At 47.2% G+C, this 25,000-nt stretch overlaps 2 protein-coding genes across 6 annotated transcripts in view; one reads left to right on the forward strand and one right to left on the reverse strand.

The window, feature by feature from the left end:
* The window catches only part of veph1 (ventricular zone expressed PH domain-containing 1), a 73,972-nt gene that overhangs the window by 43,459 nt on the left and 5,513 nt on the right, over positions 1-25,000 (reverse strand). For 3 of the 5 annotated variants that reach the window (XM_042063767.1, XM_042063768.1, XM_042063766.1), the window contains exons 2-5: positions 22,930-23,270; positions 20,984-21,199; positions 19,108-19,282; positions 2,103-2,266 (exon numbers count right to left, since the gene is read on the reverse strand). In XM_042063767.1, the coding sequence (XP_041919701.1) occupies positions 2,103-2,266; positions 19,108-19,282; positions 20,984-21,199; positions 22,930-23,067 (693 nt within the window). In that variant the 5' untranslated portion in view covers positions 23,068-23,270. Of the gene's footprint in view, positions 1-2,102; positions 2,267-7,101; positions 7,202-7,539; positions 7,683-7,800; positions 7,888-7,978; positions 8,094-19,107; positions 19,283-20,983; positions 21,200-22,929; positions 23,271-25,000 lie in introns of those variants that run through there. The other 2 variants (XM_042063770.1, XM_042063769.1) reach the window with 2 other exon arrangements.
* Positions 8,048-13,775, forward strand: ptx3a (pentraxin 3, long a). Its single transcript, XM_042063771.1, has 3 exons — positions 8,048-8,605; positions 10,093-10,710; positions 12,347-13,775. The coding sequence occupies exons 1-3, from the start codon at positions 8,461-8,463 to the stop codon at positions 12,982-12,984; spliced, it is 1,401 nt and encodes a 466-aa protein (XP_041919705.1). The 5' UTR covers positions 8,048-8,460; the 3' UTR covers positions 12,985-13,775.

The following is a 25,000-nucleotide window of genomic DNA, read 5'->3' on the forward strand; positions in this document are numbered from 1 at the left end:
GGTGGATGTGTAGTTCTCCGGTGTCCCGTTAGCAGCAGGGCGGACAGGATACAGCTCAGGCCTGGGACACGGGAAACGAGAAAAGAGAGAGAGAGAGAGAGAGAGAGAGAGAGAGAGAGAGAGAGAGAGAGAGAGAGAGAGAGAGAAAGACAGACAGAGAGAGAGAAAGAGACAGACAGAGAGAGAGAGAGAGAGAGAGAGAGAGAGGGAGGGAGAAAGACAGACAGAGAGAGAGAAAGAGACAGACAGAGAGAGAGAGAGAGAGAGAGGGAGAGAGAGAGAGAGAGAGAGCGAGAGAGAGAGAGAGAGCGAGAGAGAGGGAGAGAGAGAGGACCAAGGCTGCCCCGCTCCAGCTCACAGGCCTCTCTCTGGAGAACTGGCCATTACGATGAGGGAAAACAGTGAGGAGAGCCACTGAGCACTGACACCTGGATGTAATGCACATTTTATGTAGCATTATGGGACATTTGCAAGTCAAACATACCGTGGAGTGCTGGTGTTCTGTTAAAGCCATCTCATTTTCTCATTTAGAGAGCTTATGTCTGAGGTTGCTTAGAGGTGAGTACAAAATGCAGTCTCCACACATAACCATCACAGGAGCAAGATTTGAGTAACTGACCAGCTACAAGTTAGACCATCGCGCAAGGCAGGAAAGGCAGGAATGAAGACAGCGTGGTCTGTAGAGAAGGCCCAAGTCACCAGGACTTGCCCTCCTCTGACCTCTCCCCTCCCCCTGGTCTGTGGTCCGCTGTGCCCTCGGTCCCCGCCTGCCCTTGCTGCTGTCTGGGCGAGCATGACGGGGGCTGGCAGGCAGGGTGGACTTGGGCGAGCTTGGGGCAGCGAGAGCACGAGCACCAGTGTGAGTGCGGGTGTGAGCGTGGGGCAGACGCCTCGGGGTCCTCACGTGAGGAGCGTGACCTCCCGGCCCCCAGACGGGACTGGGCTCAATTCCACCGGTTACTTCCGGCCCAGCGGGTTCACCCCCGGGCAGCACAGGGCAGCGCTGGGGCAGGAGAGGGGGCAAAGAGGGGCGGAGGGGGCATCCCACTCAACAATACCCCCTTTTCAGCCTGCTCTTCTGTTCTGCTGCCATTATTTACAGAATCAAGCATTCGGCTGTCTCAACCGGCTCCACAGTCCCAATCCCTCCATCCTCTCTCTTTCTCTGTCTCTCTCACTCTCTCCATCCTCTCATTTCCTCTCTTTTTCTTTCACTCTCTCTTTCCATTCCTCATTCTTTCTCTTTTTGACATTCACAAATTGAGAAATTCTTTCCCAGCAGTAATTGCTCTCGCACTTGATGTGCTTGATTTGCCAATACAGGAAGTGACAATGACTCACTGGAGCCATTTCTGCCATTTCTAAATTGAAGTGTTCATATAGGTGTCCCTGGTGTATCAGCCAAGCTCACTGCTTGCGTCAAATGACTGATGCTGTTGTTATTCCCTGGAAGAAATCCCGCTCAGCACATTCCATGGAGCGGAGCCACGATGTCTTCCCAGATGCAGGAGCGTTGTGATGACTAGGCTTTCTGAGAACATGCATATGTAAAGTATCTCATTTCCCGCCTGGTCCTCTGGCTGCAGGTCTGCACGGCTCAGGGACTTTGTGATGACTAAGGCCTGGTGTGCGCACAGGAGAATTCTCCCTCCTGGTGTGTTTTTCATGGCTCTGCTGTGGCATTCCTATCTAGCCATTCAGTCAAGCATGGGTCTGTTCCATAGCTCCCATCTCCTCTCTCATGCAGTCTCTAACATACTCACTCACTTGCAACCACCCTTCCTCACACTCACACACACACTCACTCGCTCACTAACTCACTCACTCACTCGCTCACTCACTCACTCAGAATCACATACACAACTCACCCTCACTCAGCCTTACTGAGAAACACAGTGTAACACTCACTCACTCATTCACCCTCTCTGTCATGCACACACACTCTTACAGAGTTCTACATACACACAAAACACATTCAATAATCCCTCTTTCACTCTCACTGTGTCCATCTTGTCTATCCTTGCACTAATTCTCTTTCTCTCTCTTTCTCTTTCCATCCATCACTCTTTCCCTCTCTCTCTCTCTCTCTCTCTCTCTCTCACCAGTGGGTGCTCCTCGGCCACCATCTGCAGCAGGCGGAGCAGGTGCTGGCGTCCGGCGGCGTCCAGCTGGGGTGTCATGGCCAGCAGGTGGGCGATGTGCTGGTGGATGGGTTGCGGCTGGAGTGGGTACACGGAGGGCAGCACCCGCAGCAACATGTGGTTCCCTATGACACACACACACACACACACACGCACACACACACACACACACACACACACCACACACACACACAAACACGGCTGAATTACAGTTTTTCTCGATTGCTTTTACCTGCTTAAGTAAACTAGAACCCACTTGGTCTTCATGACTACTTTCTTTGCACAGCAGAAGTCATCTCTTGTGAATGTGTTCACACATTTTCATTGGGTTCACACATTTCTCACACCCTTTTGCAATAATCAATCAGTTAACACAGGTGTCATTCAAAAGCCCCAAACTCTATTGGTTTTCCCAAGCTAAACAAAAGGAAAACATCTTTTTACAGGTGGTATAGATTCCTTGCATAAGTCTGAATCTCTGATACACCTGTGTGAAACTCATTTGCACAATTCTTCAATCAGCAATCATTCATTATACATAAGTTCTGTGTTGCTTTTTGCAAGTATGGATCTAATGCACATTTACAGTAATCACAGACCAATACAACATTCAGCTCAGAGTTACATCATAGCCACCAAATATTTTGCTGCAAGTACATACATATAGTCTGTACATATAGTCTGTAGTCTGCATATAGTACAAGTGAGACACAATTGTATTGAATATACAGTGTGGTAGTGTATACTTTTACAGATGGTATTCTGGTATTCTGCTGTTGCACTGTGGAGCGTGACACACTGCCCTGGACGCGCAGGAGCCCTGACTCAGCTCACACATTACTCAACATGAGCTTTGGATTCATGCATCATAAAAAGAGCTGTCCTGCCAACCCCAGCCTTCCGGAGGCGTGCAGCTCATTTCAATCATTGGCAGATCTGCCTTTAAATAAACTAGCCATTACGCGTGACAGAGCTCCAGCAGCAACCAGCACTGTTGCCCAACTCTGTGGCTGGTGAAGTACATGAAGGGGATTTCAAAGGATGACCCTGTCAAAGAGCTGCAGGAGGAGAGTGACTCATTACTTGAAGTTTCTCTTTTTTTCACAAAAGAGCCAATTTTGTAACTAATCAAAGAGTCCCGCTGAGGCGTTGCTTGTTGCTCTGCTGTTGTTGTTGTTTTTCATTAGGCTAAATTATATATTTATTATTTGGGTTCAGTAAACACTAAAACCACCTCTTCATCTGCAGCACATATGACTGCTGAGAATACTACAATTGAAAAAGGAGAGAAAGAGAGAGAGAGAGAGAGAGAAGAGAGAGGAAAGAGAGTGTATTTATTCCAACTTTGGCAAAGTCACATCATAAAAAACGGAGAAAATAACAATCCCCCCCAGTGTCTGTCAAAAGGCGAGCTCTTCATCTGGAAGCAATCCCTGGCTTCCTATAGGTGACTCTCATCATGGTGGAGGAGGGCTATTTGTGGCGGGGACGGGAGAGTCGGGGTGGCGGGTACAGGCGGAGGTGGAGGGGGCAGAGCTGAGGTTATGGCGCAGCGTGAAGAAATAATAAACATGTGTGGGAGCAGGAAGTGTGGAGGAGTCCTTCCAGCTGCGCGCTCGCTCTCTCTCTCTCTCTCTGAAGGGTAGCGTCGTCCCTGGACATGACTGGAGGCAAGCAGGAGGTAGTGGTGTTTTGGGTGGAGGTTTGGAGGAGGAGGAGGTGGTGGTGATGTTTGGGGTGGAGGTTTGGAGGAGGAGGAGGTGGTGGTGATGTTTTGGGTGGAGGTTTGGGGGAGGTGTTTGAGGTGGAAAAGGAGGAGGAAGTGGTGGTGTTTGAAGTAGAGGTTTTGGGGAGGAGTAGGAGGTGGTGGTGTTTGCGGTAGAGGTTTGGGGGAGGAGGAGGAGGAGGAGGATGAGAAGGAGGAGGAGGTGGTGGTGTCTGGGGTGGCGTGAGGTGCGGCTCCTGAGAAGCTCACTCTCCCCAACAACCAGCTGGCCCCTCCATCGCACCAGACGTCCTGGCTCCTCATGGGGAGTGAGTGAGAGGGAGGGCCCTGGGGGCTGCTCCTGTCCTCTGCTCCAGCTAGGCTCCTGTGAGGGTTGTGCTAAAGCACATTTCACACACCTGAAAGCTACGAGACACGTCAATAAAAAGCAAAATATGGGCCCTTTTTACGGGAAAAGTCAGAGTTGCGGCATTTACAGGAAAGCTACTGAGAAGTAATCCCTCAGAAATAAAACAGGTCTTACTTACACTAGTGCAAATGACAGATGTGAACTCTGTAAAATGAGTCAATCAGCATGAGCAGCAGTTACCCACACACTCTCACACACACACACGTACAGACACAGGCTAGTACAACAGAGGTGAGACAGACATGAAGCGTCTGTGATTCCTCCTTTGTGGAGTGATTTACATATTGCGCTTCGTTCTAGCCAACATTTTGGGATTGTCAAAAAGCGTTAAACGACTCATCTGTTCCCCTTGTATTTTACTAATTAGTTCTCCTTGCAGATTCACAGTTTGCATGTGTTTATGATTCTTGGCATAATGATGATTTGATATTGTTACTACAGTATTCTGTTAAAATGATTCAGTTGCTTTTATTATTAGGAAGACTACTTTGAACTGTTAGTTTTTGATGATCAGGTTTATTGTTGTTGTACGCCACTTTGGGCAAAAGTGTCTGCCAGGAACCATAACCATAACCATGAATGGACACACATCCGTAATCCTGGTTGCACGTTCCCTGCTTCCACCTACGGCTGTGGATTCACAGACTTCCTCTTGCAGCCATGCGGCCAGAAACTACAGTCCTCCCAGAGTCCGCACATGACCAGAGACACAGAGCAGGCTGGGGTGCTGCCAATCCTACCACTCAGCCCGCGGTGTCCACTGCCCACACCAGTCCAGAGGATGAGAACCACTTACATTAGCCACATCAACACCACAGCGGGCGAGAGGACTCCTGCGTCACCCGAGACCCACGTCCTTCGCACCTCCGTGCTAGATGGCGTCCGAGACGGAGGACAGGACGGGAGCCAAGGGTGCTAAAAGCGGCGCAGAGTGAGCAGGCCTGAGTGCCTCTGGGACGATAACATCAGGAACAGAGGAGGCAGTAAAGTATGGCCATAGCAAAGGCATTCCACAGGTGACCCACTGACAGCATGTTATTATGGGACCTTTGATGTTGGGTTATCTCTGCACTAACACGCACGCGTATGTGAACACCCAGTAATAATGCTGGCCTATCTGTTAAAAGCACTGATATCCAAAAAGTAAACGCCGCACGTGGTTAAAACAGGAGTCGGTGACGTCTTGGGCGATAGGCGCTGGCAGACAGAGCCGTGTTTATTTACAAGCTCATCAGCAGGCAGGCGGAGGAGAGGAGGGGAGGGGAGGCGGTGGGGAAGGAGTGAGGTCCGACCGGCGTCTTCGGACTCCCCCGCCTCAGGTGCTCCAGGGTGCTCCTCGTCTGGCTGTAAACACGCTCAGCTTTACTGCACCGGCCTCTCCTCTCTCCCTGCCCTCGCGGTAAATCACACGAGCGCCCATCACAACAAAAAAGCCCCCGTCTTGACTTACAGCTTCCAAAAGGCACCAGGACCACCATAAATAAAGTGCTCTCGCACAGAGGAGATTTGTCATTGGACATAATGTTATGTGTTTATTGTTATGCAATCAAGTTATGACTGCTTGGCGAGCCACACTGAGGTCTGGCGAGAATGACGAGTGCATGTCTTCATGGGGGCCGTGGGGGAGAACAGTGTCTTTTGTGTGATGAGAAAAGTCACCTCTTGTTAATCCTCCTCTGCTTGAGGTGCGTGTGGGTGCGTGCCATTTCACTTTTCAGGCCACTCGGGACATTCCAGGTTGGCAGATTTACAGTTTCTACCAAGTGACCTTCTGTAGTGGTCCCCATAGGGTACAAAAATGGTCTTTCATACAGTCACAGGCAAAAGCTTTTTCCAAGAGCATGCAGCTCACAAGATGCGTCTGCATCGCTTGGTCACAATGCTACTTGTTCAGGAAAGTCGTCATGGAGAAGACAAATAACTTCTCAGCTGAAAATGCCTTAAATATCACACAACCACACAAGCTCTGATGTCTTACATTGTGTGTGTGTGTGTGTTTATAAGCTTTTGGTTGCTTGAAGAACCCATTTGCCTCACATATTAGTCCATTTTAGACTTATTCCATCATGCATCAGGGCTTCTAAATGCAGTTCCGCTCAAAGCCTGGACACCACAACTATACAATTCAAGATGAAAATCAATATATGGCTTCAACTACAAAATACCCTGTCAATGAGCTTATAACCAAACTCTGAGAAACCTGGCAGAGATATGTCAAATTCCCCTGCTTCAAAAGACATGAAATAGTCCAGCTCCTTTACAATATGAATCTGCGTTGAGTACGTGAGCCCTGTGACTGATTCGTGTTCCACATGTCATATAATCTATCCGGGCACTCCTGTGTCCTGCATGCAGCCTTATGAAGTGTGTGAGTCCCAGAGCTGAGGCCTGGTGTCAGGCTCCGATTCATTGTTTGCCATGTGTCAGCGGAGCTGGAGCGTGTTATGGGGGACTGCATGGGGTCGGCCCTTTTCATGGAGGCCTTCCTCGGATGACAGTGAGTTTCCATGAGCGAACCCGGCCATGCCCCACAACTCTAGTGCACAATCAAAAACACCAGTCGCTTTACTCATAATGCTAGGAGATTAGATACTACAGTATGCAGGCGCCCAGAACCAACACACTGCTAAAAAACACTGAGATATCACAGGCTACTGTTGTTTCCAGTTATTAGTCTTTTTCTTCATATTTCCTCATCTTATCATATTCTACTTCTGTTTATTCCTGTTATCATGTCCTGATAGTTCACATCTTGACAAAATCCTTGTATGTAAAAGGACAAAAGCATATATTTTAAAACGTTGGTGTGGTGTTCTTGGCCTTACTGGGGATTGTGATGGGTGGCTGTTTATTGGTCTTCTGTAAGGCCATGAATCATGGGCTTCCTCTTGGCCTGCACCACAGCTCAGGTGGCTGCCATAAGGACTGAGAACAAAACTCACCAGTCAGTCCTGCAACACCACACACACACACACACACACACACACACACACATACACACATACACACATACACACATACACACATACACACATACACACATACACATACACACACACACACACACACACACACACACACACACACACACACACACACACACACACACACACACACACATACACACACATACACAGGCACAAAACAGACCCAATTCCCTATATGCAATGCAGGGGTGCCTCAGCAGAGAAAATCTCTTCCCAACACTCAGACATGCCTGCAGAGCATCTGCTACAGCCATGAGAAGTCTGCCTCTTGCGTACTTGTTGTTTTAACGGGGGGAGGGGATGTCCGGACATTTGGACGGCAATCTTGTGTACACCGAGGACCAGAGAGCTGAGGTCAGGCAGGACCAATCGAGTTAGGGCACGTACCAGGGGCTCCACAACACTATTCAGTCTTTCAGCTGTAACAGTAGAGCAAAGTTCAAAATAAAATGCCAGTAAACAAACATACTATATTCATATTTTAACATCCAGGAAACCTCCAAAAATTCCAGCAAACCTCCAAAATTTCCAGCAAACCTCCAAAATTTCACAAACTCCCACTCTCGCTCCATCTCCTTGCGTCTGTCTCTCTCATGTTCTCCACTTTCACTTCCCCACCCCCACCCTCCACCCTCCACCCCTTGCCCTGACTTGCAGGAGCAGCAGTTCTATTTGATTACACCACCCATGCTACCTCCAACGACGCATTACTCACCCTTTGCCTCCCCTTGGTCAGCGCGGCTGTTTATATAGACCACAGAGCCCTGCGCTGCCTCACTCGCTCACTCACTCCCTCACACACACACACACACACACACACACGCGCGCTCTCTCGCTCGCCTCTCAGCCCGGGACTCTCAGTGCGAGCACTGCCAACAGATAGCTCAGCAGTTCACTAAGAGAGACTGGAAACGGAGAGAGACAGTGTGTGTGATAACAAGAGAAGGACTGAGAGAAAAAAAGAGAGTGAAAGAGAGGGAGAGAGGGAGAGAGAGAGAGACCACAGGCTGCTCACACATGCTGCACTCCTGAGCACGCACTTACACACACACACACACACACAAACACACACGCGCGCACACGCACGCAGGCAGGCACCAGCATCCTTTTTGACTGAGTGTGCACACACTCTGTGAGCCCAGAGACTGGTCAAGCTCCCAGCGGAGGCACACACACACACACACCCGTACGGTCAGCATGCTGCTGTGGAGACTCCTTCGGGCGGTGTGTCTGGGCTGCCTACCACTGGCCTGGGCACAGGGCTACGACGACGACATGGATATCATGCCCAGCTACGTCGATGCCTACTACAACGAGATCTCTGAGGGCGATGTGCAAGATGGTGAGTGAACTAAGGGGGCACCTGGGGGACTCTTACAGAGAAGTTTACACATGGTCAACGGCTGTCTGTGTGTGTTTGGTCAAATCACCTGGAGGATTTCAGGTTTCCTTACTGTCTGATGTCATATATTTACTCTGATGTGCTTGTCAGTCTGGTTGGTTAGATTTAATTTGATGTGCTTGTCAGTTATCCTGGTTGATCATATTTACTCTGTTCTTCTTGTCAGTTGTCGTGGTTGATTTCTACACTGAAACACTCTAATGCATGTTTTACTGCAAAGTGACAAATATATCATTGGCTAAATGTGTACTTTAGGAGGATGATATGGAGGAAATATGGAAACAAATAGGTGTATTATGTGCCATCACTGCATGTGCTAAAAATGAATGAATTCTGAAATACTGAAGGAATTCAAGGATTCCGTTAGATAACTTTGTGTATGTGCGTGCATGTGTGTGTGTGTGTGTGCTTGTGTGTCTGTGTGTGTGTGTTTGTGTGAGTGTGTGTGTGTGTGCGAGTGTGTGTGTGTGTGTGTGTGTGTGTAAGGGCACATGTGTGTGTCTGTCTGACTGATGGACTGTATGTGTATTGGCAGTGGACTGAAGAGTAGTGTAGGTTACATAGGGATTTGTATTTGGATGAACAGTAAATTGAAATGAAGAGGAAAAATCTCTTGCTTACGGCTGAATTTTTATGCAATTAAACATTATTAAACAGGAAACATGGCAGGGGAAAGTCCTTAATACACACACACACACACACACACACACACACACTCACACACAAAGCTCACGTGACACACACACACACACACACACACACATACAGATGCTCAAGCGACACACACATACACTCTCACACACGTGACACACACGCATGCATGCGCGCACACACACACACACACACACACACACACACACACACACACACACACACACACACACACACACTGAGAGACACAATAGCACCAGCGGCACAACAGAGCAGAGCCAAAAACTGTCCCAGTGACAGCATCCAGTCCACAGAGGGATAGAGAGAGACAGAGAGATAGAGAGACAGAGGGATAGAGACAGAGGGATAGAGAGACAGAGGGAGAGAGAGACAGAGGGATAGAGAGACAGAGGGAGAGAGACAGAGGGAGAGAGAGATAGACAGAGGGATAGAGAGACAGAGGTAGAGATGACGGAGAGAGTGGGACACAGCCAGACTTAAAGAATTAAAGGCCATTTAAAGACTGAATTAAAGGCCATTCCAGACGGTCTCAGGGCAGACAGAAATACCTTAGCTGTTCATCACTGTGTGTCATGGTCCTTCTGCTATCATGTGAGATTCGATTCTATTGAATTCTGTTCTATTCAATTCTATTGAATACAGATAACAGTCCATTCATTAAAGCCACCTACTGTATAACCAAGCTTTTGGTAATTCCGTTCAGCATGTAGAGGGTCCAGACTGATCTCCCCTCTCCGCTCTCCTCCTCCTCTCAGAGACGCCCTCCACAGTGCCCCCTACTGGCCCGCCGTCCGAGTGCAAGTCCACCGAGCTGACCAAGTGGGACAAGCTCTTCACCATGCTGGAGAACTCGCAGATGAAGGAGAACATGCTGCTGCAGTACTCGGACGACATCATGAAGGTGGAGCTGCAGTCGCTGCGCGGCGAGATGCTCCAGTTCGTGGCGCGCTACGGCAGCGCGTGCGCCGGCGCCATCGAGAGCACGGGCCGCAGGGCCACCGCGCTGCTGGAGCAGCGGCTGCAGCAGGCCCTGGAGCAGATGCGCGAGGCGGCCGGCCGGGAGCGGGCGCAGCACGAGGCCGCCCTGCAGCAGCTGCTGGGAGCCAACCGCGGCCAGGCGGCGCGGCTCGCCAAGCTGGAGAGCGCCTGCCTCAGCGGGAGGGCCGGCGGAGCGGCCAGCGGAGCGGCCGGCGAAGGAAGCAACGACGCCAAGGGCTTCCAGTCCAGGCACCTGATGCAGGCCACAGCGGCGAGTGTGAGCGCTGAGGCGAGGCTGGAGCGGTCACTGGAGAGGCTGACCGGGGAGGTGCACGCCCTACGGGAGCAGATGGAGCGCCAACTACTGGCCACAACGCAGAACAGCATGCCAGCAGGTATGAGCGCACAACTAACTCACAACTAACTAAGATGTGTGCAAACGTCTAACAATTCAGCACCTAACGATAGATGGAGTTCAGTGGCATCTTGCAAAGTTGGCACATGGTTGGTTAGAAGGTTTGCTAGAAGATTAAATAACTTTTTGTGGTAGCTTCCATGGAAGCCATAAAATGTTTAACAACATTTCAGTAGCTCAGTCCATAGACTGCATAACAACAGTTTAGAGTAAATGTCTGTGAACATGGTCAAACTAGCCCTTCAAAAATGCTAATGGCACCACTGAAGGTGGTCATCCTGCACAACTTCAATGCCTCCTTGACATCAAGAACTACACGCCAAAACTAGGTCTGTCTGCGAGCTCTGTAAGTAAGCCGGATACAAATCCCAGGCGGAATCACACGGAGTTATTTAATCTGCGAACTGCCCAGGCTGACTGCGTTAGTGGCCCCCTTTGCGAAGCTGAGGCCTAAACGAGAAGCAGAGGTTGGGATAACCATTATGCAGGGTGACCACACCTAAGAGAGGGCAAAACAGAACCACATGGCAGCAGTTGTCAGCGCAGACCAAAGAAAATCACAGGCAATCTGCAGCTTCCTCGGCCAGTGAGGAGCTCAAATCTCAAAACATCTACATAGGTCTTTTAGGAGTCAACCTTCCTTTTCACCTCACTGTCTAACGTCAGCACCATAAAAAGTGCATCATTTGGCTGTCGCTTCAGGCTAAGTGGCAGTATCGACATCTCAAAGATGTGGATCTACACAATTAGACAAACAGGGGTTATTTGCAAAGCCAATAAAAGTCTTGTTTTGAGTTCACTGCCATTCAGCTTGACTAATTTCAGAATCAAATGACTTTGAACTCCAGGGAGAGAGAGACTATATCACATAAGAGCTTAAGTAAACATAGTGGAGGATTAAGAAAAGTAAGGATGGTCTTCCCCTCCCACCCTGAGGCTGTAGCTCCCCTCTCTCCCCCACCTCACTATCTATCTCGCTCTGAGAAAAAAAGGGCTTGTATTGCAAGGGGAATCGCCAACAGTGCAATGAGATCACTGTCAATTGGAATTCATGCTAAATCAATTAAGCGCTCATTTGATGATCCGCAACTTCCGTGAAGCTTACATTCACCCGTGAGGAAATGTTCAACTAAAGGGTTGATCCCCCTCCGTCCCTGACAAATAAATGAGGTAATGACTGATAAGGGGTCCTAAAAGCAGAAATGTAACCGTGCCCTCGCCCCTGGACAACCCCCCTCCTCCCTTCTTTCCGCAACCCCCCCTCGTTCCGTCTCTCTTTAAACACTAAACATGGCCCCACAAGGGGTCATGCTGGCCTGGACGACACATTTCATCATCAAGGCTGAGCCGCTTCTTTTGGTGTGCTTTCTTTCTCTATAAAGTGGTGTTGTTACATGACTTATGGCACGAGCAGGACTGTACAGATTAGAATTACATAAGAAGAATTACAGTTTCACAACGCGCTGACAAAGCCGCGGGTGACAAATGGTTGGCTAATAAGCACTGTGCTAGATGATGACCCCTTGTCTTTCTTTACTGTAATTATGTCACATAAGTCACTCTTTCCTTCTTTCTTTCTTTCTTCTTTCTTTTCTTTCTTTCTGCTGTTTCTTCAGGCTGCGACAGTGCTGTGTTCATCCCCATGCAGTCGGCTGAGACGTACGCCCAGCTGGAGCAGCGGAACGTGCGGATGAGCGCACTGACCGTGTGTCTGTGGGCGCGGCCGACTCAGGCGCTCAACAAGACGGTGCTCTTCTCCTACGGCGGCGCCTGGAACCCCATCGACGTGCAGCTGGTGCTGAGCGGCCGCGGCGGTGCCCTCTTCACCGTGGGCGGCGAGGCGCACCTGGTGGAGGCGTCCGGCGTGGCGGAGGAGCGGCGCTGGACGCACCTGTGCGGTACGTGGAGCTCCGAGCAGGGCCTGGCCTCGCTGTGGGTGGACGGCCTGCAGGTGGCCAGCGCGCCCGGCGTCGCCGAGGGCAACGTCATCCCGGGCAGCGGCGTCCTGCAGCTGGGCCAGGAGGGAGCGCGCCAGCGACGGGGCACCATGCCCCTCGACGGCAAGGCGGTGGCGGCGGCGGCGGCCTTCACGGGGAAGATCACCGGCGTGAACGTCTGGGACCGCACGCTCAGCCAGGCGGAGATCTCCCAGCAGGCCAAGCGCAACGGGAGCACCTGCGGGAGCCTGGGGAACGTAGTGGCGTGGGGCGTCACTAAGATCGTCCTGCGGGGGGACGCCAAACTCATCTACTAAAATAAGCGCAAAAACACAGCACTGCCCCACTCCAGACCCCCCGACTCCTCTCACCGAGCAGCAACAACCCCAATAAAAACAATACCACTTGTCCTCCACAAGACCAAATGTTTCCCATTTAGGCAATCTATGGAGCATTCATACAGCCTTAGGAGATGAAACACCGATCAAACAACATTTACCAAAGACTGCACAGAGAGCGATGGAGGACAAGGATATGATAGAACAAAGAGTCGTTTGTGTACAGGCTTCTCTTTTCTTTTTTTTTCGGATGGTTTTGCTGAGAACCAGTTTACATGCTGCCATTGGAGGGACTTTTACTGTCTGTTACAGTGTAATTTTATTTCTATCATCTTCCATAACATCTTTAAAAACAAAAACTGTGTACTTTGAACTTTGTATTTATCAAAGCGTTGACCTGAATATAGATTCCATTTAATCTTTGTTGTATTTTCTTTAGTTTAATAGGTTGTTTTTTTATTTTTGTACATTTGAGTTGTTGAATCATGTTGTTTTGAAAGTTCTATATAAAATATTTGGCCATGGACAACTCTGCATAATATTCCCTATTTGACTTTTCTTCTTCTCAAAAACAGAAACACTGTTCACTTTTTGATAATATACCATGGAGAATGTTTACAGTCTTACATTTTTAAATAACAACTGTACTATATTGTAAATTGTTTTTTTGTTATGAATGAAACTGAATGTATACTGTACATAAATGTTTTGTTTATCTGTGATGGGTGAGCCTAAGGGGGATTTAATAAAGTTAAAGTGTCTTTACATTATTCTTCATCTTGTCTACCTTTGGTCTGTCCATAGCCAAAGCAGTACTGTAATACACAAAAGACACACACACACACACACACACACACACACACACACACACACACACACACACACACACACACACACACACACACACACACTCAGGTTCCCTCGACATTTAGTGGCTGCGTCTCAGACTGTGTTGTCTAGGTGGCTATGCCGGTGGCATCCCAGCTGGTTCGACTGGCGGCCTGAGTGGAGAGCTCTTACAGGCTGTTAGCATTAGCAGGTGGAGGGCAACATGGTGGCATTGTGGAGGAGATGTGGGACTAGTGAACAGGCCTAGTGTTTCACTGCACATGCTTCTCCTCACACTCCTGCAGTGAAAGTAGGTACTGGCTACTGGCTCTAGCATTTGGTATGACATGTGTTCACTGAAAGACATAAACCTGGTCATATACTCTCTCTCTCTCCTTCTTACATACACACACCCACACACACATACAGGCATAAAATATGACACGACACACACACATGAAGTATGTCACAAAAAGTGTTAACGTCAGAAAGTTAACACCAGCTACAGCTCACCGTAAAAGTGTGCCATAAAACATTATGTGATTGGTGAGAGAGGAACTTTCAGAGAGACCAGGGGTGGAGTACATTCTGTGTTCACTGAGGTCAAAGCCTCATTAAGTGCACACCTGGTAGGACAAAGGAGTGAGCAAAATAGGCTTGACCCTCCAAAAATAACAGCTAATTCTAGAATGGATTCAGCTCCAATCCAACCAGACGTATGCCTCAGGGTGCAGATTTGGACTTTAGAAACATTATCAAACTTTCAATCTGAAAAACAGGACACCATGAACAGTGCACGACCATGGACAGCTGAAGGTCCTCATAGCATATCCCAAGTATTTACCTGAGAAGGTGCTACCTCGCAGTTTGTCTTGCTAGCCCATAAAATCGTTTCAAAAGTCTTCAAACCCATAATTGCTAAGCACAACGACCTCGCTCGAACCCCATGACATCACTGTTTTTCCTGTTCAGGCAGGAAACCAGGGGTGAGAGGGGGGCCTGTAGGATGTGGCTCCCTGAGGAGGTGGTGGTGGTGGTAGTGATTAAATGTGTAGGGGCTTGGGGGAGCAGGGGTCGTCTGTGTGGTGCTAACGAGACAAAGAGAAGGGGAAACGAGGCCGATGTCAACGCAAATCCCATATGGGAGATGGTTAAGAGCACATACAGTACCATGAAGAAATTGCTTTCTATAGTCTCTTTTAAGGCCTTAATGCAAGTCATATGGTCACCAAGACGCAAGAAGCCACAATTTATATTAAAAGATTCAACATATAACCTTCTGTTAACTTTGCAGATCATTGAATATTCCACAATCATCATTTGAGTGTAATCATTTTTCATCTATAAGTGAATTATCAGTCGCATGGTATTTTTCTACCAGATTTATGTTTATGTATTTGGGAAAACTGGCTGTATTCTATTACGATAAAAAGAAACAGTAGTCAGCAACGTCCTGAGACTTTGAATAAAAGGTGTAGACTATCACAAGGCAATCAAGACACAACTGGACAGCATCAGAGTTTATTCTGGAAGGGTTCAGCCCCAAAATGTCTACAGCCTCTCATTTTAGCCATCCCGCTCCCTCGTCCATCACCAGCAATGACAGAGCTGGGTGAAAACGCTCTCCAGCGAAAACAATGGGGCTCCTCTGGTTTAAATCTCCTGCACAAGTTGGAGAGGCTCCAGTCTTTGGGCTTAAGGTCCCAAATACATCTCTCTCCTCCCTCACTCAAGAACGAGAAGGGGCCATATGGAACAAAGCAGTTGACGCGAGCGGTCAGCGGGGACGGGGAGGATTTTCGGCGAGCGTGCCAGCCAGCGAGGCATTCCAGTGAAGCTGACGAAGCTGTCAAGCGCCAACTCAAACGGTCATCCGACAAAACCCGACAGATTGGATTTACGCCACGGGGTGTGCAGCTGATGCTTTCGTGACGAGTTCTACATTACAAAATGTTTCGCAATAACACGATTTGCTCGTCCACCCGTTTTTTTCCCCAAGGAAAAACACATTATTTATACATCAGACCCCCAACTGGCATCAGAAGCAACAGCACATAAAGTCCCGCTCGGGTCTCTGCCAAGCATCTCTTGGCCGCCGCCGCGGCAGAACTAACATTTTGAAAACGTCACCCGGACGTGTTGGCAGGGCGCAGACTGAGGCTCTACACAACAAGGGAGGTGGGCGCTGTTAGCACTCGATCGCCCGACCCTGAGTCGATTGCTGAACAAATAAATGTCTGGGCTCCTCCATGCCATGTTCTAATCCACGGAGCAAAACAGAGGAGAGCAGAGAAGATGAAAGGAGGGGAGAGGAGAGGAAGAGAGGAGAGGAGGAGAGGAGAGGAGGAGAGGAGGAGAGGAAGAGAGGAGGAGAGGAAGAGAGGAGAGGTAAGGAGAGGAGAGGAGAGGAGAGGAGAGGAGGAGAGGAATGGGTCTGGATACAGAGAGGGTGAGTGGTAGAGAATAAGGCTTGGGGTCCGTCTCCATCTCTGGAATAATGTCAACCAGGCCTCATTAGGCCTTGTCTAAAAGCCTTCAAAACAACCCCCCATCCCCTCAGTCAAAAGGGAAAGCAGCGTGGTGAGAGGTGCCATGCTGTGCTCCACTGTAACAGCCTCCATTTATGTTCACACAGCCTGTAGCCATTCAGGTCTTGGGCTCTTAAATGGCTCCCCAACTAATGTCCCTAACGAAGGCCACTAACAAGGCTCACTAACGAGGCATCCTGATGTGTTTCCTCAAAACAGTCGCTTTGATGCTTCTGGAAAGTTCTGTAAAGAAGGAAACGTGTGATGGAAAGACCCTAAACCCCACATTTTCATTAGATGACCCAGACATGCCTTGGCAGCATCATCTATACCAAATGGCGTACATGCAGACTTCTGCACAAAACAAACTTGAGAAACTAACACGGCAAAATGGTAGAAAATAAGAAATTGGTGCAGACCTGCTTGAGTTAGCTGAATTCCATCATCACTTTATTCAGCAACTGCCATGGGGCTCTGATCCCATCAAATCCCTCTTATCAGTTGAATATCACGCTCTATTTTTCATCCCCCTGGATATCATCAGTGAAAAATCTTCTGCGCCTACCGATGTTATCAGTGAGATGGTCTGCTCTTCGACACAGAACAGAGTCATGAGTGTCCTCCAGTCGACCTCCACCTAAAGCTGAACAAGCTGACCCAGAACCTGGGCTAAGAGAGCCCCTTCATTATGAGCAGTGTTTTGGCAGGCTATATAGTATGACCATGCTACCTGACCTGAGCTGCAGCCACAGCCCCATCCCACTTCAACAATAGTAATAACGGCTCTATTGGCCAGATCTTTATCTTATGAAGGGCAACAGAATCTTCTGTGAAGAGGTATTTGAACAGCTGAAGGCTGAGGTGTACTTTGGCTGCAGTGAGAGGGGGAAGACACGAATAGTCAGCATAATTCTATATCACTCTGGACTCCATCAGCAACATACAAAAGATGAGTCCCAAGGCAATGGGAGCTTATGTAAGTCAAAGGTAAGGCAAAGTTAATGGCTATGCTTGACATATTGATTTTATATCCACGTTTTAAGAAAACACACCTCACGAAGTAGGTCCAATTGCGATCCAGACATGTCATCTGTTATATATGGCATCTATATGAATTTGTAAATGAACTATCTATATAAAAAAAAAACACGATATGGAATTTCCAATGACGCCACTATCAGAGGACAAGCATTGGATGATCTCCCTCTATGTAATGTAATTGTTATCTGTTTTCTACAATCTGAGGTTATTTCTCAAGGAGCCTCATCTAAAGTGATGATGAGGTATGAGGTAAGCAAACTAAATCAAATAAAGTATTACAAGACATTTATTAGTGAGTTACGTTGGAATGCACTCTATATGTCTCAAGAACATTGCTGATCATATTGATATGGGTGGATGAGCTGAAAAACATGTGCTCAACATTCTCCCAGCTGGGCTGTAGAAATGAACTGTAACAAATGGAAGTGAATTACAGCTACTGTAGATGTCTCCACAGATCCAGCCACAGCAGATGCTCACAGACCCTCCTAACCTCTGATAGCCATGCAGAACATCGGACATCCTTAACCTGCTCAACCCAATAGAAATATATTTAGACAATAAAGCATGCTTTCCATCTGGGTACAGCAGAGGGGGGTGGTGATACAAAACATGTAATTGAAATGTACTTTTAGTTAACAAGTAAAGACAAACTTCTGGTGTCATATCAGCTAACTTCATTAACTTGAACATTTGTAGCTTTCAAATTGTCAGTGCCATACTTGTGATATCAAGGCAACACTGATGGTTGACTGTGTGACTCTTGTGTTGACTCTGTGATTAAAGGATTATTAAAAACTAATCCCCAACCCATGGCTCTCCATATAGGCCAGGCTGTGTTCTCTCTGGTCCATAAGCATCACTAATGAAGAAGCATGTGGAAGGTGATGTTCCCCTCCAGCACTCCTTGAGTTGCTCTATATATTCACAATGCACTTTACACAAGTCACTAAATGCATGATTTCAAACCCTTTTTGAAATCATGTTGAAGTGACTGTGTTTGTGAATTCAGGGGGGTGCTAATTTAGTAGAGGCTTCCCTCACACTGCAGACCATCACAACACAAAACACCAGTGCTGGAACGGTTTAATTAGTTTAAACATAACTAAGAGAAGCCCCATATGGAACAGGGTGACCTCTGCTACCCCTCTAGTGAACCTGAGCTCTCCACTAATGGAGGAGCTAAACCAAAAACATGTCACTAAGGGGCATCAGGGCTCTTGAATTTCTTTCGATGTGTTGTGAGGTCGGCAAGGCAACAACACACTCACCTCCAGTTTGTCTGTGAGATTGTACTTCTCAGACAGCATGGGGGCTCTGAACACCATTTAGACATAACACTCACCAGTACACACTCCGCATAGAACCAGCAGTTGGCTTCTTGCTAGTATTCAGTCAATCTACTAAGAGACTGAAAATTCTATGGACCCTTTCAAGAGTTCCATTATCAGCATCATAGTTGGCCCCACAAGACTTCCTTTTTAATGCAGAGGAAGTAGATTGGGGCCCAAATAGAATGTTCAAGCATTGTTTTTGTTTACCTTGTTGAAAGGGTCCATAAAAAATGGACACATCAGTGAATAGACTAATCCATTTAATCTTTGATATCAGGCTACTTCCTGGAAGACTCTTCCCTGTCTACAAGGAGGCAAGTTGGGGAGAGAACACAGGGCACCAGTCACCTGGTCACAGCAGTCCGTCTTACCGTCCAGCACACTGCAGGTGATGGCCTCAGTGTGTTCTGCCAAGAGTTCTGCTTTGGCAATAGCAGCCAGAGACAGGTAGCTGGACATGTTCCTGGAGAGCTCCCGGTTCCCCCGCTGCAAGAACCGCACTGCCACTGGAACCGCCAACGCCATCACCAGAGGCCGGTTATAGTTCTGCATTGATCAGACAAAGGTAGAAACCTCAAATGAAAATTACAACTCAGAGTTGACCTCTCAAGTAAAACTTTTGGATTGAGCAAAAACAAGATTGATTTGCACTGGTCTGCATGTGTTACTTAATGTTTAAAAGCACAAGCCATTCCATAACCAATCCAGAGCACTGTAGGTTTGCAGCACACATTACCACACATCACAAGGAGATCCTGTGCCTAGCTGGTGCTGTTCATATCAGGAACCTTCTCAATATGACTCTTTTTTTAAAGGTTACATCTGCCCTCCAGATGGTACTACATTAAGCGGGACAACAGGATAGCATAAGCCAAACAAATATCTGTGAGTACTGGTAGCGATAGTGTGTGCTCACTGCCTGGCAGAGAACATGGAAACATTTGAAAAGCTTTAGCGCCCTCCAGGGTGTAAAAGGAGAACATGTATGAACTGTATTAGCCTCTGCGGTTTTGTATCTCTAATACAGTAGTATGCAGCCAACACATGAAAACTCATCAAAAAAATAGGCTACTGGCAGATTATTAAGGCAACTAATAGGCAACAATAATATGACTAATGACTAATTTTAAACACCACCTGTCTCTAAGGAACAGATAAACAGAGTAATAACAGAGTTATAATCCTTGGCCACTACCTCACTGTGAGACTATGAGAATCTTTGTGACTGTGCAAAAAAACTTAAATGTGAATTTTACACTGATAAAATAGACACTTCAATGCCAGGCTTCTTGATAGATCAAAGGCCCTATCCGCAAATAGCTCAAAAGAATTCATGCATTAGACTGGAGGGGAAAAAAACACATCCTCCATCCAATTATGAATCAGTCTCCCTGGTTACCCAGCATGCATTTCTTCCATGTGTCTTAGCACCAGCTGAGGAGCTGAGGGGTAGATGTTACTATGAGGCAACAAGAGGCAAACACACAATGTTGTCTGCGTGTGTGTGTGTGTCTGACTATGACAGGAAGAGAGGAAGAGTAAGAGAAAGAAAAAGAGAAAGAGAGAGAGAGAGAGAGAGAGAGAGAGAGAGAGAGAAAGAGAGAGAAAGGGGGAGGTTACGGACATAAGAGCTGTAAACTGTTGAAACTGGGAGACTTGACTATAAACACTTAGGAGGAGATTAGTGCTAATAGCTGCTGTCGTAGCTGTCAGGTCCTGTTTGAAGCGCTGAATGAAGCTTTTCTGTTCTCTCTCCAGCTACTTCTCATTAATCCTCACTGCCCATACTGCTGTCCAGCCAGCTGCTCTGAGCTCTTTGGAGAGGATCTAACACTTGCAGACATGGTGCATTTGTGGGAATGAGGAAACATTTTTGTAAGACTTTCTAGAGAGGGACAACATATTTAAGCAACTGAACTTCTGTGTAAGAAGAGTAAACCTCAGTGAGATCTGTATGCATATCTGCACTGGTGAGGTATAATTATTGTAGGATGACAACCGTAATTGTTGATTATTATTGACTGATTGATAACAACAACACATTGTACATATGTACAAAACCCACAGGAACATGTATAGGTTATACGTTACAGTATAGTGAAGTGAGAGCAGTAACCCCACCCTGGCCTCAATGCCATACTGGATATAGCATCAGCTCTCTATCGCTGAATGTGGGTATATTTGCATGTGTGAGTGCCTATATGATTGTGGGCCTGTGTGTGTATTATCATAGGGGGTGATGCAGACCTGCAGGATGCAGCTGGTGATGTCCGAGGCAATCTTGGCGTGGGGCGTGTCCTCGTCCTTGCCCTGTGGCTGCAGATTGTGCTCCAGACACGACTCCCACAGCGACACCAGCGCCGCCCCGTGGCGCTCGATGGACTGGGTCTCTCGGATCGCCGTGGTGATGCGAGTGATACATATTTCCACCACCGCCTGATCATTGTCATTGGTCAGATAGTCCTGGTAGGGGGCAAAACAGACATGTGAAAGAGCTGTAAGGTCAATATGTTTTATTTGTATTCATCCTTCATGTTATCAGGAGAGTCCTATTGAGATCTAAATCTCTTATTCACAGGAGCCCAGGATATATCTTGACAAAATCCACACATAATGTTTAATATCTAGCTGTGACTGGAAATTCATTTGCCAGTGCCATATTTATAGGTTTTGAGCCAATTCTTGGAGTTGTTTAACCCAAATATCTAAACCAACGTTGATAAACTATGTTTGAAAACGTTTTGGTACAAAAGAATGTAGACTGAAGTCATGTGTACAAGATTTCTAGTTGGTTTTATGCCTATCAAAATCTAAAACAACCCCCAAGCATCTCCAAGAACAGTAGTCTCCATGGTTTCATTCATCAGGAGAATTATCAGTCTAGAATATAAAACAGATAAACAGGAGTCAGGTTGCTCTTATCTCATAAACAACCTTATACAACCATATACAGGTACTGTATACAATACATAACAAGAGTAAACATTAGATTAATACATAGGATTAGGTGTTATAATCATAATTATAACACCTAATAATAATAATAAAAGGCCGCTCATTAAAACAGTCTCTTACACAAATACCTACAAGATTACTTGTTGTAAATAATGCCAACCACAAATATGCCTTGATCATGCTAAAATAATGTTTTTTTATGTTTAATGTTTATATATTTTTTTCAATGCCATATAGTTCTCCTGGTGTAGCAATCATCATTAAAAAGCATAACTCTGAAACGAGGACACATACAGCCCTGGAGAATACAGCCTGTGTTATTGTGAAGAAAAATACCCCAGAGATACAATAATTTAAGATCACACACTCACAGAAAGAGAGAGAGAAACAGAGAGAAGGGAAAGAGAGAGGGATAGAGGAAGAGCAAGGAGAAAACTAGCACAACAGAACAAAGAGAAAAGCACAGAAGAGAGCTCTATACAGAATAACAAAATAGAGCTCTATACAGAATAACAGAACAGAGCTCTATACAGAATAACATACAGAAGAGAGCTCTATACAGAATAACAGAACAGAGCTCTATACAGAATAACATACAGAACAGAGCTCTATACAGAATAACATACAGAACAGAGCTCTATACAGAATAACATACAGAACAGAGCTCTATACAGAATAACAGAACAGAGCTCTAGAATAACATACAGAACAGAGCTCTAGAATAACATACAGAACAGAGCTCTATACAGAATAACAGAACAGATCTCTAGAATAACATACAGAACAGAGCTCTAGAATAACATACAGAACAGAGCTCTAGAATAACATACAGAACAGAGCTCTATACAGAATAGCATGCAGAACAGAGCTCTATACAGGAGAACATACAGAACAGAGCTCTATACAGGAGAACATACAGAACAGAGCTCTATACAGGAGAACATACAGAACAGAGCTCTATACAGAATAAAATGGAATCCTGCATACTGATTGAGGAGTGGTGCAGAATGTCAGCTTGCTCAGATTTGCTTCTACATTATGCAGTTCATTTCCCGTCCAACAGGGGGCAATACCTGAGAGTCTATAAAGACCTCTGATCACCTGAGGGCTCCTGTGCTGTGCATGACCAAGAGGAGGAGATGAAGAGCTGGGATGCTTATAAGAACACAGCTATCCTGAGGCAGGAACATTCCACTTCACAATCTCTCTACCACACAAACCTGCACCGCAGAACTTACCGGAGAGCAGGAGATGGCCTTGATCTGCTCCAGGGCCTCCGAGAGACAGTCCTCGATCTCGGCGTCCTCCAGGGAGAAGAGGTCTCCGGCGCGGGACAGGTCCCTCTGCCCCAGCACTAGGCTGAAGAGCTGGTGCATGCTGGGAGCGGCTCAGGCTGAGGCTTAGGCCGAGGCGCCGGTCAGCTCTGTGTCCGCTGCTGCTGCTGCTGCTGCTATGTCCGGTGCAGCTGGTTCTGATGGCCCCTGTGGCTCGAGCCGTCTCGGACAGCCCGGCAGCATGCTCCGTCTGAGGGTGGAGGGCCGGCCACCCTGCTCCCACGCATCAGAGCCTCACCACACACCTGTGAGATCAGGAGAGCAGGGCGAGACCATTAATTAAAGGCAAAATAGGTCACTTGTCGAGGCAGTAATTTAAGAGTTTAACACAAACTAACACCTTGTGTTCTTGAAAAAAGGAACTGTGGAACTGTTTTGCTTGGACCATATCTTTAGGGACTGACGGAGGGTTAGCACGAATTGGTAGCCTTATGAGCCTTATCTGGCTATCTTAGCCTTTCACCACTCTACACAAGAGTCTAACTGCAGGCTGTTTCACTATCCCTCTGATCATCCCTAGCATTAGCACTCATTCCATCTCCAGTTTCATTCAGTTTACATTGGCCAACCCTGGGGAAACTGGTGTAAGACCAAAGCTTTCATTAAAAAAGACAGGTTCCAGTACAAATCAAAGGGACTGGTCTTAAGAACAAGTATGATGCGAATAATCTGTGATGTATAAGGAGTCCCGTGAGGAGTAACGATGCCTCCCTTTTGCCTGGAGTCAGTGACTCATGAAGTGTCCTCACCCCTGAAAGGATGCGTGTGTTGTGTGTGTGTGTGTGTGTGTGTGTGTGAATGAAGAACCCCTCTGCTCTAGCCCTCGGGCAGCCCTGCCTCCCTCCCTGTTAATCTGTAATGTGTGAAACCTTTCCCTTCCCACAAATATGTGATTCATTACAAAGAAGTCTAACAAAGACGGCTGTGAACAGCTGGTACGTAATGAGTGCACGTTCTTAGCACACAGCCTTTCCAATAGACCATAGCTTGCATTAGCATTTTGATGTTAAGCCTGCAGAGTCCAAGTGCCTTCACACTCAGAAGTGTAGTAGTAAACAGCAGAAGGTGTGAAGAGGAAGCCGTCAGCACCATGACTGGGTTATCCTTTGACTGCATGGCAAAACTAATTAGTCATCCATTCTGTCCACACAACTCTAAAGATTCTACTAAGGTTGCCTATGGGCCAGGATGCCAATGGCTCCACAGCTGACCATTAACACTGTGGCTGAGGGGTTAACCACAGTGAAGCACTTTAGATCATGTATAGCAACCCTATTCTAGGCCAGTACTGGACTTGCCTTTAGGCTGTGTTGAATCGATTTTCACTAATTAAAAGGGTGGGAAAGTATTGATTATGTCTGATGCTCAGAGCAGTAAATTCCATCCACAGAGCTCTACATTGAGACAACAGATCTGACCCATGCACTATATAATCGACTCACTATGATGGGGCAACCCTCGAAAGTCGTACACTTCTGTTTTTCAAAACATGCGGCCACTATTAGGTGGTTGACAACATGAATCAGACATGGCATTCCTGGCCCAGTGAACCCCAGTGAGGCCATCAGCACTCGGGAGAGATCATATGAGTCCCATCATTCAGCACTGACCGCTATAAGGCCATGAGCCATTATCTGGACCATATATCCTCATATTGCCACAGAGAGATCAGATTGGCAGCGCAGACTGGCATGTGTGCTCAGTTGGCACAGTGGCCCAGGAACTGAAGTGGTGTGCCCTGTGCTGTTATCTGAAATGAGGCCCTTCAGTAAATGCCAGTTCCTTGGTGCCCGTCACAGAGCACCATTCACGTCCTGCTGATACTGTGCCATTTACGTCTGACAACCAACTGGGAGAACGCCATTGTTAGCACGTAGCGTAGCACAGTCGAAACAGAGGCATATTCAAAGTAATCCCATCACAAAACACTGCACTATATTTATCCGTGTTGTTCACTGAATTCTTTCCTCCGGCC

The sequence above is a fragment of the Alosa sapidissima genome, chromosome 15, assembly GCF_018492685.1.
Source record: "Alosa sapidissima isolate fAloSap1 chromosome 15, fAloSap1.pri, whole genome shotgun sequence".
Taxonomy (NCBI): domain Eukaryota; kingdom Metazoa; phylum Chordata; class Actinopteri; order Clupeiformes; family Clupeidae; genus Alosa; species Alosa sapidissima.